The sequence below is a fragment of the Carassius gibelio genome, chromosome B15 (genome assembly GCF_023724105.1).
Source record: "Carassius gibelio isolate Cgi1373 ecotype wild population from Czech Republic chromosome B15, carGib1.2-hapl.c, whole genome shotgun sequence".
NCBI lineage: Eukaryota > Metazoa > Chordata > Actinopteri > Cypriniformes > Cyprinidae > Carassius > Carassius gibelio.
The window spans coordinates 12,220,784-12,234,557 of NC_068410.1; the positions used below are offsets into that span (position 1 = coordinate 12,220,784).

The 13,774-nt window shown below is 37.8% G+C and overlaps 2 protein-coding genes and 1 long non-coding RNA gene across 5 annotated transcripts in view; 2 read left to right on the forward strand and 1 right to left on the reverse strand.

Annotated features, from left to right (window-relative positions):
• The window catches only part of LOC127972719 (hypoxia-inducible factor 1-alpha), a 13,741-nt gene extending 6,418 nt beyond the window's left edge, over window positions 1–7,323 (forward strand). For both annotated transcript variants that reach the window (XM_052576449.1, XM_052576450.1), the window contains exons 2-15: window positions 1–156; window positions 684–835; window positions 1,492–1,576; window positions 1,682–1,794; window positions 2,726–2,913; window positions 3,848–3,954; window positions 4,090–4,237; window positions 4,474–4,691; window positions 4,817–4,953; window positions 5,036–5,131; window positions 5,217–5,350; window positions 5,600–5,711; window positions 5,828–5,945; window positions 6,034–7,323. The exon at window positions 1–156 is cut by the window's left edge and continues 35 nt beyond it. In XM_052576449.1, the coding sequence (XP_052432409.1) occupies window positions 1–156; window positions 684–835; window positions 1,492–1,576; window positions 1,682–1,794; window positions 2,726–2,913; window positions 3,848–3,954; window positions 4,090–4,237; window positions 4,474–4,691; window positions 4,817–4,953; window positions 5,036–5,131; window positions 5,217–5,350; window positions 5,600–5,711; window positions 5,828–5,945; window positions 6,034–6,113 (1,844 nt within the window). In that variant the 3' untranslated portion in view covers window positions 6,114–7,323. The remainder of the gene's footprint in view (window positions 157–683; window positions 836–1,491; window positions 1,577–1,681; window positions 1,795–2,725; window positions 2,914–3,847; window positions 3,955–4,089; window positions 4,238–4,473; window positions 4,692–4,816; window positions 4,954–5,035; window positions 5,132–5,216; window positions 5,351–5,599; window positions 5,712–5,827; window positions 5,946–6,033) is intronic.
• Window positions 7,324–8,684: 1,361 nt separating this feature from the next.
• LOC127972452 (sushi domain-containing protein 6) lies at window positions 8,685–13,650 on the reverse strand. 2 transcript variants are annotated; one of them, XM_052575944.1, is made up of 5 exons: window positions 13,456–13,650; window positions 11,692–11,801; window positions 10,669–10,866; window positions 9,951–10,092; window positions 8,685–9,767 (listed from the first exon to the last, which is right to left on the reverse strand). In XM_052575944.1, exons 2-5 carry the CDS (start codon window positions 11,783–11,785, stop codon window positions 9,440–9,442), a joined length of 762 nt encoding a protein of 253 aa, XP_052431904.1. In that variant the 5' UTR covers window positions 11,786–11,801; window positions 13,456–13,650; the 3' UTR covers window positions 8,685–9,439. The 2 variants fall into 2 exon arrangements, with proteins under 2 accessions (XP_052431904.1, XP_052431903.1); XM_052575943.1 differs by having other exon boundaries at window positions 11,692–11,798; window positions 13,456–13,649.
• On the forward strand, window positions 10,325–10,823 carry LOC127972454 (uncharacterized). The gene is made up of 3 exons (XR_008157096.1): window positions 10,325–10,406; window positions 10,491–10,598; window positions 10,676–10,823. It is a non-coding gene; the product is annotated as an uncharacterized LOC127972454 (long non-coding RNA).
• Window positions 13,651–13,774: the final 124 nt, after the last annotated feature.

The window sequence follows — 13,774 nt, forward strand, 5'->3', positions numbered from 1 at the left end:
ACGCGGCACGCTGTAGGAGGAGTCAGGAGACGGAGGTGTTTTACGAGCTGGCCCACTCACTACCCCTTCCACGACGTATCGCCTCCCACCTGGACAAAGCTGCCATCATGAGGGTGGCGCTCAGCTATCTGCGCATGAACCGCTTGATTCAATCAGGTGGGTTCTGCTGAAATCCTGCTGCCGTACGAGGTCTAGCAGTGGTCCTCGGTTGGTAGAAACCTAAAATGAGTCACAGGTCTGCGTTAATAGAGTTGTGACAGCAGGCAGAAAAAAAACAAAGTTATAAGTGCAACTAAATATAATCATGCATAGTTGGGTTCAGGGATGTTTGCAGTATTTTGGAGCAAATACATCTCTATTGAACAAGTGAAAAGACAAAACGTTCCCAGAATCCATTAAACCTGGGTTAACATTCGACTGGGATAAACCTGGTTTGAACTGAACACAATAAGATTGTGCAGGCAGTTACTGGTTGCATAAAACCATGCAGAAAAATGTTCTATTATAATTTCTAAATGACTTTACTGTCATTCTTGATGAATGAAAGTGTTAAAAATCTTACTGACCCCAAACCTTTGAACGATGGCGTGTATAGCTTCTATAGGAGCATGGCTTGTATACTGTAATATTCTTTGCCTAGTATTTATTTACTAATGTTAATATTTCATTCTTGTCACATCCAGCTGGGCCAACCAAAACACCGACTGAAGAAACTGAGAAACCCACTGATGCCTTTTATCAGCAGGCACTGGCAGGCTTTATTCTGGTGATGACTGAGGAAGGGGACATGGTCTTCCTCTCAGAGAGTGTCAGCAAATACATCGGCATAACACAGGTAAGTGCCACCCCTGCATAATGAAACCAAAACGGTGTGAATTTCACCAAGTTTAGAATTTCAAACATGTTGGCTGCGGTTTAAGCACGTGGGCCAGGAACAATGCCACTTTGGACTCCTCTTCTGTTTTATGATGAGGCACAATGTTCACGTTACATATGTGACCAAAACTCCTAGAATAGGTTTGTTCCTGGGGGACAAATGCAGTCTAATGTGTTGTTTTGCTGTGTTCTGCCAGGAGGGAATTACAGTGTTTCATGTAGGTTAGCATTGAATAATGAATGAAAGAAATTAGTACAGAAATCAAAAATTTGTATGGAGCATGATTTATGTCAATAATAATTAATACAAAAGACACAATGCACACATGCATAACCTTGAAATATGATACACATGACCTACATTAAATGAGTTGCATTAATAGTTCATCTATTCACGCTGAAACCTGTTCAGCTGATTTTATTCCTGTGCATCAGTGCAATGCATATTCCAGACAATTTTTTCAAGTATGCTGTTAATGTAAGAAGAAAAAAAAATGCAAAGACAAGTTTGTCACATGTCACATGACATTTTGTATAAATTAATGTGCACATTTTTCTTTTTCTTTTTATACAGTCATTATGTTTTTAACTTTTTTCATATGTGGTTTTGTACAGCTGGAGCTGCTTGGACAGAACGTGTATGAATTTGTTCATCCCTGTGACCAAGAAGAATTACGAGACATCCTTGCCACAAGACCTGGTAATAAAACATTTCTAGGCCAAATGATCTTTTCGCTAGAATTTAGCTGCTATTAATTTAGCTCGACTGACAAGGAGAATTTTATTTTATTTTTTTCATATTCAGGCGTTTCAAAGAAAAAGACAGCGAAGGCGACCGAACATAATTTTTTTCTTCGGATGAAGAGCACACTCACCCACACAGGAAGAACAGTTAATATCAAGTCTGCAACCTGGAAGGTACACAAACTGTGAACATTATTTAAATAGAACTTTTTTTCGTCATGTAATATTAAATGTGTTTTCTATAGAAAGAAAGGGTGTGCAGATGACCCAAGCCACATTCAAACTCATAGAAGTGCCATTGTGTCAGCATGCACTGCTTTTTAGTTTTGTTTCCATAAAACATTTAATAGCGTGACTAGGTTTAATCAATACTGAGGTTGACGTTCTTTAGCTATTTTCACACGCAGCACCTGTTAGCTCATCTTTAGCGGGGGTAGATTGCTCTGAGGGGTATGTAGGACAGTATCAGCATTACCACTTCACATCAGCCCGGCTCTTTGTTGAGCTATGGGGTCAAATCCCCCCGAGTGCACAAAACAGGAAACAAATATAACAAAGACAGACATCAAGCTACATTCAATGCCAAGCCAGGAGGCACTGGTCCAGCTCGACCGCTTGCTTCACACATCATGTTGCACTATATTGTGTTTTAATCTTGTAATAACCTGCTTTTTGTTGTGAAATGAACAAACAGTAAGTATGAAACTTGGATTAAGATGTAAACTGAATGAACTTATTTCAACTTAAATAATTTACTCTAGTCTTCCGTCATGATCCTTCAAAAATCAGTCTAATATACTTAATTTATGCACAGGAAACATTATTATTACCTGCTGAAAATTTTAAGGGCTCTTCAATGAATAGAAAGTGCAAAAGAACGGCATTTATTTAAAATAGAACTCATTTTGAATCATAAATGTCTTTGCTATCACTCTTTATCAATTTAATGGATCCTTGTTGAATAAAATAGAAATAAAATCACCCTTTTATGCGACTTCTAAATTGAATTGTATATTTATCCAAAGTACAGTTTGGAATTGCTTTATAGTTTTGCTATTTTCTATTAAAAATTCCATTTAAAGTATTTTTCCATTTCTTCTTCTAGGTCCTTCATTGCACAGGACACATGCAGACGATTAGCGGCGATGGGGAGAATGCACCCCCTGCTGGCAGCTTCCTGACCTTGCTGTGCGAACCCATTCCTCACCCCTCCAGCGTTGAATTCCCACTAGACAGCAGCACTTTCCTCACACGCCATAACATGGATTTGAGTTTCACACAATGTGATGGACGGTAAGAGGCATATAAATGCAATAAATCATGTTCATGCTTATTTTCTCAGAAGTACACAACACAAACTCAAGGTCGTAAAAAGATCAAAGAAATCTCATGACAGTGCAGTGTCTTAATAACTCCACTCCAGCGGGTCAGCTGAGTTTCTCTGTGTAGGTGTGCACTCCGTTCACCTCTTTGAAGCAGTGGTATACCGCGTCCAAATTCGCCTTCCTACTCATGGTTTAATCTACCCACACATGTAAAAGTGAATCTAATGTTACTCACTCAATCTGCAAACCTAAATGAGCCTTGTAGCTGCTGATGTTTTTGAAATGCATATGTGTGGCAGCTGAAGACAGAATTCATTCATGGTGTGAGAATCCATGTGACTTGGGTTTCATGTGTTTTTCTCTCGGCTTGCACTTAGGGCACTGTGTATTTATAGGATCTTAGTGTTGGGATCAGATGCTTACTTGAGCTTTGATAGTGAGTTTGCAGTCCAGAATAATTGCAAATCATATCCTGTTATTTTAGTCTTTGTTGAATTGTCCTGAGAAGCTTCATGACTGGTGTGGTTCAACTCCCACACAAATGATGACCGTTTGAAAAGTTCATTAAATCAACCAGCTCGTGAAAGGCTGACTGAATCAGTCAGAACACTTTCTTACTCTCTTACTAAACTGCTGGCTGAACTTACTGAAGTTTAAATTGTTGTAATTGCTGACTAATTGCTCTTATGACAATGTCTTCAATGGAATAAATCAATGAAGCAAAGTGGTGCAAGTGTAGCAGTATATAAAATCTTTACCATGTATTTTTTTGCTGAATGAAAGCTTTTACTTTTGGTTTCAGTAAAACAATATTTTGGTGCATCACTATAATAAATTATATTAAAATAAGCAATAAAGTTAGGAGACTTGAAATACTTATTGACCACTTTCTGTGTTTACAGAGTCACTGAGCTCATTGGATACCAACCCGATGATCTGATTGGCCGGTCTGCCTATGAGTTTTATCACGCCCTTGATTTTGATCATGTGATCAAGAGTTTACACATCTGTAAGTTTAAGTTAATCTTTTTTCATAATACATTCAGTCTCAACCATAACTCACCCAGTGAACAACTTCAACTATAATGATGATGTATTCTAAACTGTTAAACTCTTTCCTTTATATTTTCCTTTGCACTTGCAGTGTTCTCCAAGGGCCAGGTGTGTACCAGCCATTACCGCTTCCTGGCTAAGAATGGAGGATTTGTTTGGACTGAGACTCAGGCCACTGTCCTTTACAACAGCAGGACCTCTCAACCCGAGGCTGTAGTCTGCCTCAACTTTATCCTCAGGTACCTCAGTCAGACTTGGTGTAACATCTGTGTCATGTGCCCTACTGTATAGTAGATCATGGCATTTCATTGCTTATTATAGTATAAGCAATGCTATTATAGGTTTTATAGACATGCACACTTTAAGTAGAATACAAAAGGCAACATTTCATATTCTGCTCAACAAATGCTTTTTAATGGTTTCAGTTGACAATAATAACCCTGGTGTGCATGATGTTTCTCTCTTTCACTGGCAGTGGTGTAGAAGAGGCGGATGTTGTGTTCTCATTAGAACAGACCTGTGAGAAACCTAAGCCCAGAGCTGAGAAGCTGAGCGTGCTGAAGGAGGAGGAGGAGGACTCCGACATGGAGGAGGAGAGCAGCACTGCGAAACTCTTCCTCCAGATGAAGGAGAACCCGGAGGAGTTACAGCAGCTGGCACCTCATTCTGGAGACGCGGTCATTTCCCTAACAGGTGCTCGAAACCATGCTTTTCTACGGAATTGGAATGTTTGCTGTTGGTCTTCTAAAACTGATTTGGTTGTGCATGTGTGCGCACAGTTGGAATGCCATCCTAATAATGCTTTATATTATTCACAGACTGCGTGGAGTTGTCCTTCTGCTGTCCATCTAGTCCCAACACTGTCCCAGAATGCCCTCAGGACTTCTGTACGCCCGAACTCCGTCAGCTCCTTTCTCCAATATTCGACAGGCCCACCAAATCTCCACCCGCTGCGGTGTGTTTGCGAGTTCAGTTTTTAGTTTGGGTGTTGTTGATGTTTTGAATGGTTTATCTGACATTTTAATGGTCTGTTTCAGAGCCCCGCTGAAGGGCTGCCCATGGAGATGGAAGAGGTGGAGAAGTTCTTTGCCCTCAAACCAGAGGGGAGCGTAACTCTGAAAGGGCAATCAGAGGTAGTTCTCAAAGTGGTTTTTAGATCTCTTTTCAAACATCTCAGAAGATTAGTTATGGGTGTTTAACACTGTCATTTTCTGACAGGCTATGGATGAGCTTGATTTGGACATGTTTGCTCCATATATCTCAATGGATGATGACTTCCAGTTGACCTTCCTGCCCCAGGGAGAAATGGCTGTACCATCAGATATGCTGACCTGTAACACTTCAAGGAAACGGTAAAAATCAATGATAATTTCAGTATATTTAGATTGTTTCTAATCTGGTAGAATGTACAAGAATTGTTCAGAAGTTTGGGATAAAAATATTTTGAATGTGTTAATGGAAGTAAAAAAATAAGGTAATATTGTGGAAAATTATTACAATTTAAAATGGCTGTTTTCTATTTGAATATATGTAAAAAGTCGCAAGTTTTTGAACGGTAGTGTATAAGACACGTATTTAATCCACGTCTTTCTCCACAATAGATGTTTGGAAGATGAGGAGGAAGATGACATTCCTGTTCTGGCTGCCAAACAGGAGAAGAAACGAATGAGCGCCTCCATAGAGGAACAGCTTCTGCTCAGCCACACAATACTAGTAAGGAAAAATTATGTTTATTTTATTTTTTAACCTTCACTTCTTTAGCTTCATTCACACAAAAGCACTTGTTATAGACCATATGTTTAAGACTGTGATTTGTGTTGTGTTTTTAGAGTAGCTTGTCCGATGATGGTTCGGAAGAATTCGAACCACCACCTCAAAAGCGAAGTCAGCTTTTGACCGACAGGGACCCGCTGCTGGGCGGAGCGCAGGCATTGTGCGATACAGCAGGTACGCTGCCTATTTTAAACAGTCTTGTCCTGTAGAAAATATGATTTGTTTATAATCTAACTCGTTTTATTTATTTTATCATTAACAGCTCTCATAAGGGACACCTTCTTGTCACGCCCGCCTGACTTAAAGAGACCCATTGCTGAAACAATCCCATCCCTCACTTGAAGAGAAAACAATGTGGACGAGTCATCAGCGATTACACTGATCACTAACAAAGAGGGTTACGAATGACCCTCTTCACGCTCCGCATGTATCAACATAACATGTATTACAGAGAGTGACCTTTTACGCACAAAACACAGGAGGAAAATTGGCCTAGACTCTCTGTCCATTACATCTGTCAATGTGTTAACTAATATGTCTTTTCTTTTTTCTTATTTTAATTTGTTTTTGCCCAAATACTATAAGCAAGAGTAGTGAAAATAGACTTTAGTTAGTAGAATTAGTAGAATAAAGTGATTGGTAATGAGTTCTCAACAGATTTGTATGGTGCTCTGATCTCCCCTCGTTTTCTGCCGTCCAGTCCGAATTCGTCCAGAGCACAAATGTGGCCGAAGTAGGTTCGAAATTGAAGATATACTGGTCAGGATATGTTAGAAATAGTATACACATGTTGTTCTACCACTTGTAGCCTTAATCTAAACCTATAATCTCATAACTTCAAGCATAGCCTCACTTGACTGTAAGCTTATCAGAAAGAAGTTAAACGAGAGGACTTCTTACAGCGGCTCTGTCTAATATCATGGGTTAGAGCGGTGAAGGACTGACTTTGGATGGATGTGATCATGCTTCTGGGTTCATAGATTATTCACTGAGGCCGTAGCTGAAAAACGCAACAAAAACTCTATTGGTGATCATCTTTTTATAAAGCATTTTATATACTTTTGCAACTACAACTTGTAAGTGAATATATATATATATGTTATGTGTCTTTGGTGTTAAACTACAAATATTACTGTTGTCTGTTCTTAAGTCACTTCCAATATGATCTGTAATGGTTTTCAAAGAGGCTATGGTGTTGACGCTGCAGTCGTATTGACCGAAAACCTTGTCTGATGTCTTTTTGAATCCTAAAATGAGATGCTAACACGACAGATATGCTAATCAGTTGGTTAAAAGTGTTTGCAGCAAGCGATTGTCTGGTTTTGTCAGTTGTTGATGTTCCTAGATCATCTTTTGTGCAGCAAAGGCTCTTTTTCCATTACTGTGAATCAGATATTTTCCCTTGATTTCTGTAGCTAGTACAAACATGACTCAAGGGGGCTTATTCAAATGGTGTCCAGTAATACACATGCCCATGCATTTTTGCATCATTTATTTCCAATGTACTTACACCTTGTATTGAATGACAAATAAATAAAAACTTTAAAATGCATTCCAAAAGTTTTTTTTTTTTTTTTTTTACGTGCAAACCTCAAAACAATCACAAGCACATTTCCTCATTGAATATTCAAAAGCTTTCATTGTTTTCTACACTTTTTTTTAGGTTTGCCACTCAACTCTATTAATTGAATACATTTGGTCTAAATGGATGTTTTGTAAGAAACCGTTCACACAGAACGCGTTCATGCATTCAAAAACACAAGACCTAGCAGCGGGAAGAATGCACGATTTCGATACTTTTTTTAATGCACACACACACACACACACACACACACACATATATATATATACATGTATAATTATTATTAATAATAATGATTATAAAGTAAATGTATTATATATATATATATATATATATATATATATATATATATATATATATATATATATATTATTATTATTTTTTTTTTACAAAAGCTTCTTTAAAAGCATATTTGAACCTGACTAAGCTTTAAAAACGTACTAGTGAATAAGTTGCTGTGCAACCGATCAACATGCCTACATTACATAATGTAATTAAAAATGTCAATAAGAAATCTGAATTATGAACCATATTAATAGACCTCATTTAGCGCTTTGCATGCAGAAATTTTCAACGACAAAACTGGTCTGTTATAAACCATGTGGTTAATCAATAAAAGATTGCTATGTTATTTTGCTTATTTAGTAAACGGCGTACTATATTTCCAACAATCTTTAATAAGGATTAACAATAAACAAAACGTTACCTTGCACGTGTGTGCAGTACTGCGTTTGACCTTTAGATGGAGGTAAGGCCTGCTGCCAAGTCTCTACAAGGCAAAACAGTTACAGTTTTTTTTTCTTGTCAGAGAACTAAAGTCGCCAAATATTAGCAGAATGTTCTATAAACAATTGAGCAAGGGCAAGTGTCACCTTGGGTTGCTCCAGACTGCAAGAATTAAACCAGATGGCGAGCAGGTTTTACTATATTTAACTCGTTTGAAGATTTGCCAACTTTTAGTTGCAGAGTCAGGAAACCGGTTTTGCATTAACATGATCTTTAGTTTTGTTTACAGAGGCTTTATGTAGGTCAAGTGTAAGTGTGTAGGCCTATCTCTGTTACTCTCTGTTTCTATAACACATTTCTCATGATATCCTCTTCTGAGTCTCGACTTTTAACCCACCGTCGATCTTTTTGCTCAAACTACATTAAAAACAACTGTTAACAATCTAGGACACTGTATTAGAGCTGTTGTCAACCACACCATTACACGCAAACCACTGGAAATGTTAGCTTTAGCAAGTTTTAGCGGTTATAATAACCTCAGAATGTGTCATAAAAGAATATTTTTTTATATATGTGTGTGTTAAACACCACTCACAGACCACAGAAAGATTTAAAATCCTCTTTAATAGCAAGTATTCCATTCATAAAGTTACAAATGTATTATTATTATTACCTTTACATATACTATTTGTGCAGAATTATATACACGATGTAAATGATGTAAATGTTACATATCATAAAATGATTAACAAATAAAACCACACGAAACATTCAAAGCCCATTCAGCAAGCATACTTCAAGTCAGTTCCCCTGTTCAATATGTTAACGCCATATTTAACAATATATAAATCTGTTCAGGTGGAAGGAATTATAATAAAATCATATGTACTACATCCATCAGTCAACAGGCACAATCCAGATCCAGCTTTTTGATTCAGTCAATCTAATTGCTCTGAGAAATACTGAATGAGGTGAAATCATATTATTTCCATGCTAATCTTAAGTCATAACTCTGAAAATGTAACTACACAACATTTCATTTTTACAGAAATGATTGCAACACCTACATCAAAATTCATATAGTAATCATAAAAATCCCCTCATGGAGGAGAAACGGAAACCATGTCTCCAGCTGGTCACTGAAAACATTGACATAATCAATATTACAGCACGTTACCAAGGAACACAAAATGTGTCTGACCAATGAAGTCATTGCGAAACATCTAAACCAGTTCTTCACTGGAATTTAAGCCAAAATGGATGAATCCACAATCAAATGCAGAAATAAAAGTCACATGGACTCCTGTGCAAGAAAACGAACAATCAGAAAGCTCAGGGTGAGTATATTAACGTCCAGTAATTAGTTGTTTTTATCAACAGAAAGTGCACTTTGCAAAGCCCGTTCGCCACTGTCGTTCTCAGTGTCTCTGGATCGTGATTGGACCTCTTCGTAAGGAGGCGGTGCAGTCTCTGTGCTCTGATTGGCTGCGTCGGTGCAGTGATTGGAATCGGGGCAGATGAGTGAAGTCAGCGGACTGTGTTCTGATGCATCCTGGGTCAGCAGGAGCTGAGTGGGTCCACGGAAAGGCGGGAGTCGCTGGCCCCAACTGCTGTAGATTGCCTCTTCATACGTGGGAAGAGACACAGGTAAGCCATCTACAACAAGGTCCAACTGATCCGAGGAACGCCTGATGAGAAAGACACAACGGTTAGTGTCACCCTGATAGTAAACATTGAACATGGGAATTTCTAATTTTCTAAAAACTGTAATATTTTGAATGAATGTTTCTATAGCAAGAACGTGCAAGAGTAACCATGTGCATTTCAGTTGTGTTTTTGTATTTTGGACGATAACTAGTGCAATGACATACCGTTGGTTTCGACAGGAGAATAGACGGGATTTGATGACCAAACAGGCTGTTGTGGTGAGAAGGAAGATGGACACTCCAATAGCAGTAGTACCCACACTTGGAATAGAGTTGACAGTGTTTTCTCTCTGTTCAGCTTGACCCTCTGTTAAAAAAAAAAACACACACAAACCATTTAAAGACATCCGTCAAAGACCTTGACGTACAAATCAAGTCCGGATGCTAGGCTTTGGGAATAAACGGTTGAGCAAGGTTTACATCCTTTGAGTCAGATTCTATGACGGCAATGTTTTCCGAAGGCTTTACATGTGTGCATCACAGGAATAAAAGTAGTTCTGGTTAGTTTGGTGACTTTGCTAACTTCCTGCTCAAGCTGTTGGTTTCCTCTTGTGACATGTTTCAGCTCAGACAAGGAAGTGAGCGTGCTGAATGAACCATCACGGTTTTTTCCCTCCTTAGGTTAGGAGTTAACTTCACTACCGGTGCCTGGAGCTTATTTAGGTCATTTATTAATGGTTCTGCTTTTGCAATGTCTTCCTCCAGCACATTTTCTTCATTCTGAATGCAGAACTATTGGACGTCTGATGCAAGATGGAAAACCTGCATACGCCGCTGCCAGTCTTTCACGTCAGTCTATTACTTCGAAAGACGGTAAATTGTTGGATTGCAATGGTTGTGTCAAGTGTTCAAAAAGCAAACCCGGTTTTTTATTTTCTCTTACCTGATAGGGGCATGCAGTCGGGTATTGCGGGACGCCACTCTCCATGCTGACACTTTGACCGATGGTGGCGTTTGGGTAGAATGTAGCCGGTCTCGCAGAAAAAGCTAATGATGCTTTTTTGAGGGAAACCACGACAGGGAGAGGGTTCACAGCGGAAACCTCCATGCTCGGGTACGAGGGGGTGAGAGCAGTTCTTGCCTTGAAACCACAAAGATAAAACATAAATGACCTTGATAAGATCAAATTCAACTTCTATATGGAGTATTTGTGTTGTGTTGGTTTTCAATGGGTTTCAGAACTCTATTTCCTGTTTTTTTTCCCCCTGCATGACCATGAAATGGCAAATATTTTGCAAATATTAGCAAAGAAAGCGGTGAAAGTAATAACAATTATAGTCATAGTTGATACAGTACTATTATAATATAAAATTCTAAATAATAATATTAATAATAATTCATGTTTTCTTTACAATAACCTATAATTATTCATCTTTTTCTTCATTATGATGACATTTTTTGCACATAACGTCTAGCAAATCTAGCAATTCTGTTAAAATATTTTTTTCTGATGAAATTTTAATTAAGACAAATATTGCATATTACAATCTTAGTTGTTCTAATAATTATGAATAAGTTAGAATAATATTACTAGAACTACTTTAATTCATATGCTTATCTGTTTAATAATTTTTTCAAGAATTAAAGACATTTTAATAACTTTTCCAGTTTTCTTTTTTTTTTTTTATCTTATTTTCCTCATTATGATTAGGAAGGTGTTATCACCCTTACATTTCAAACCTCACAAAAACATCTGTAAAATACATGCAGTCAAGACATTGTAATTGCACTTTTAATGCATTTTTGAATAAATTAATAGACTCAACTAGATTGGCCTATACGAAGTTTCATAAGTGATTATTGCCAAAATGATTAGTTTACAATCTTTACTAGTGGCTTTGAGAGGAAGCTAGTGGTTGGTTATCTGGAAGAGGAAGATGTGGGTTGCTAAAGGAAATTTTCATACCGGTTGTGAAGTCTGGCAGAGCTGCCAGCATGAGAGCCCCGCAGCTCAGAGCAGTACGCACACATGACCAGAGAGACAATCGCTGTGCAGACATCAAAACACCTAACCTGCTGACACAACAACAACAAAAAACAGCTCAGAAATCTGCAGGCATTCACTTGTCAGCAGTTTTCATTACAGAACAGAAACACAGGTCTGAGTCCTGCACCTACTGCATTGCAAGCTTTATTCAGAGATGTATTTTCAGTGCATTATATGTGTGACTAACAGGGTGTTTTAAACCATTAACCACATGTTGGAGAAGGGATGCATCTACAGCTGGCCGTGCAACAGCTGGCACACAGCACACCCAGAATGACACGCCTGTGACCCTAGAATAACATGCCTGCACAACCCGGGGTGCAATTTCTCATGCTAAAGGTGGCATTAAATGACAGGGCGTCAATTGATAGTGGTCTAAAAATGACTGTCAGTTTTGCCACAAGTGGAGCAAGATGTACACAAAACATCTCCAGAACCATAAACACTGAACACTTGCTTTGATTTCTGCAATGGTGGAGTCATCTGTGTAACATGCGGGATTGTCCCTTCTTGGCAGCTTGACATTTTCACACATAAAGCTTGGCACAAAACAGACCACAACGTGGGCGGCTTGCTGCCACCTCGTTTACTAAATACATGATTAAACTGTGGAACACTGGGAGTGTCTGCAAGAAGTGCATTTTGCACAAGGATTATGTGAACTGTAGGTTGTATTGTGCATTATGTATATTATTATGTATACTGTGTATAAGGAGAATATTGTGTAGGTATATTATGTTACTTAGGTCAAGACTGCAAACTGAACCAATAATCAGTTTGATCGATTCTCAGATTGTCAGTATTGAAATTATCAACAAATGCAATAAATGCAAAGCAGCTAAATAAATTAAATGCAAAAAAATAAAATAAAAATAAAGCTAAATGTATATTTGCAGAAAGATATGAAATTTATTATTATTTATAATGCAGTTTGCATGGTCTCAATATATATATACACATTACATAAATATTTTTTTTTACTTATCGTATTGTTAAAATCAGAAATAAAATAATTTAACATCATCTGTCTATGACATATTTGTTATGGAACACAAAAAATAAAATAAAATAAATCACTATCAGTCATATAAATATCAATTCATCTCTAAACAGTTTTCACTACAACATTACATTTTTGTATATGATGTTGTGACAAAATTATTTTGATCTGCAAACTGCTCACAAACTGGTATAGAAATAATTTTCACTTAGAAATTGCTAGTAAATTTTATAAACAATTGCAAATTATTATTATTTTTTAATTAAACATTAAATATTTAAGTTTTCTTGTAAACAAACACTCCATTTTTTTTCTTAAAAATTCTCCAAATTGTAAATAAGTGTATGGAGTTAAAATGTGCCATTGATATGTTATATTAAAACGCATTTTCTTTGAACTGGCATGTAAACAGTTAGTTATGGGTATGACGGGAAACATTACTGACATGTACGATAAAAGAGAACTGATCTTTGATTCTTCTGCTCTGCTAATCAAGCCATTCATCTAACAATGCTGATTCTGTTCGTCACTGCCCTTCACTATAACATTGTACAAAAACCACGCATGCTTTAATAGCACTGTTCACACGTTAACTGTAGGTCTGTGAAAAGGAAGAAAGGTACACAAACGCTCTATTGTTGCATCGTATTGTAAGGTAAAGTCTGATCCATAAAGAAACTCACCTGGCAATGCAGCTCGCGGTGATGTGAGGTTATAAAATCGTTCTAGTCCAGTCGTTCCTTTAGTGTGTTTTCATTTATGAGGGACTCGTCAAAGATTTAAGATGACTTAGCACACAACCTGTGCCCCCCAGTTGAATGGGACCTGATTCAACAAGTGCATCTATTACAGAGCAGCAGCTGTCAGATGACTCACCGCACAGCTGAGTTATCAAGCGCTGCTCGAGCTCTGATTGGTCGACAGCCTGCGCCCCGCCCCACAGCGACGAGAAGGGACCGCCCACATTTGGCCGTCATATTCTGGAAACCGAAAGCAATTCGT

What these genes read in the sequence shown, in the direction of transcription:
- LOC127972452 (XM_052575944.1), bottom strand. Translation starts at nt 11,785, where the DNA reads ATGTCTGCACAGCGATTGTCTCTCTGGTCATGTGTGCGTACTGCTCTG. An exon ending in TCTGCCAGACTTCACAACCG is followed by an intron (nt 10,867 to 11,691) that starts GTATGAAAATTT and finishes TGTGGTTTCAAG; the next exon opens with GCAAGAACTGCTCTCACCCC. An exon ending in TTCTCCTGTCGAAACCAACG is followed by an intron (nt 9,768 to 9,950) that starts GTATGTCATTGC and finishes CTTTCTCATCAG; the next exon opens with GCGTTCCTCGGATCAGTTGG.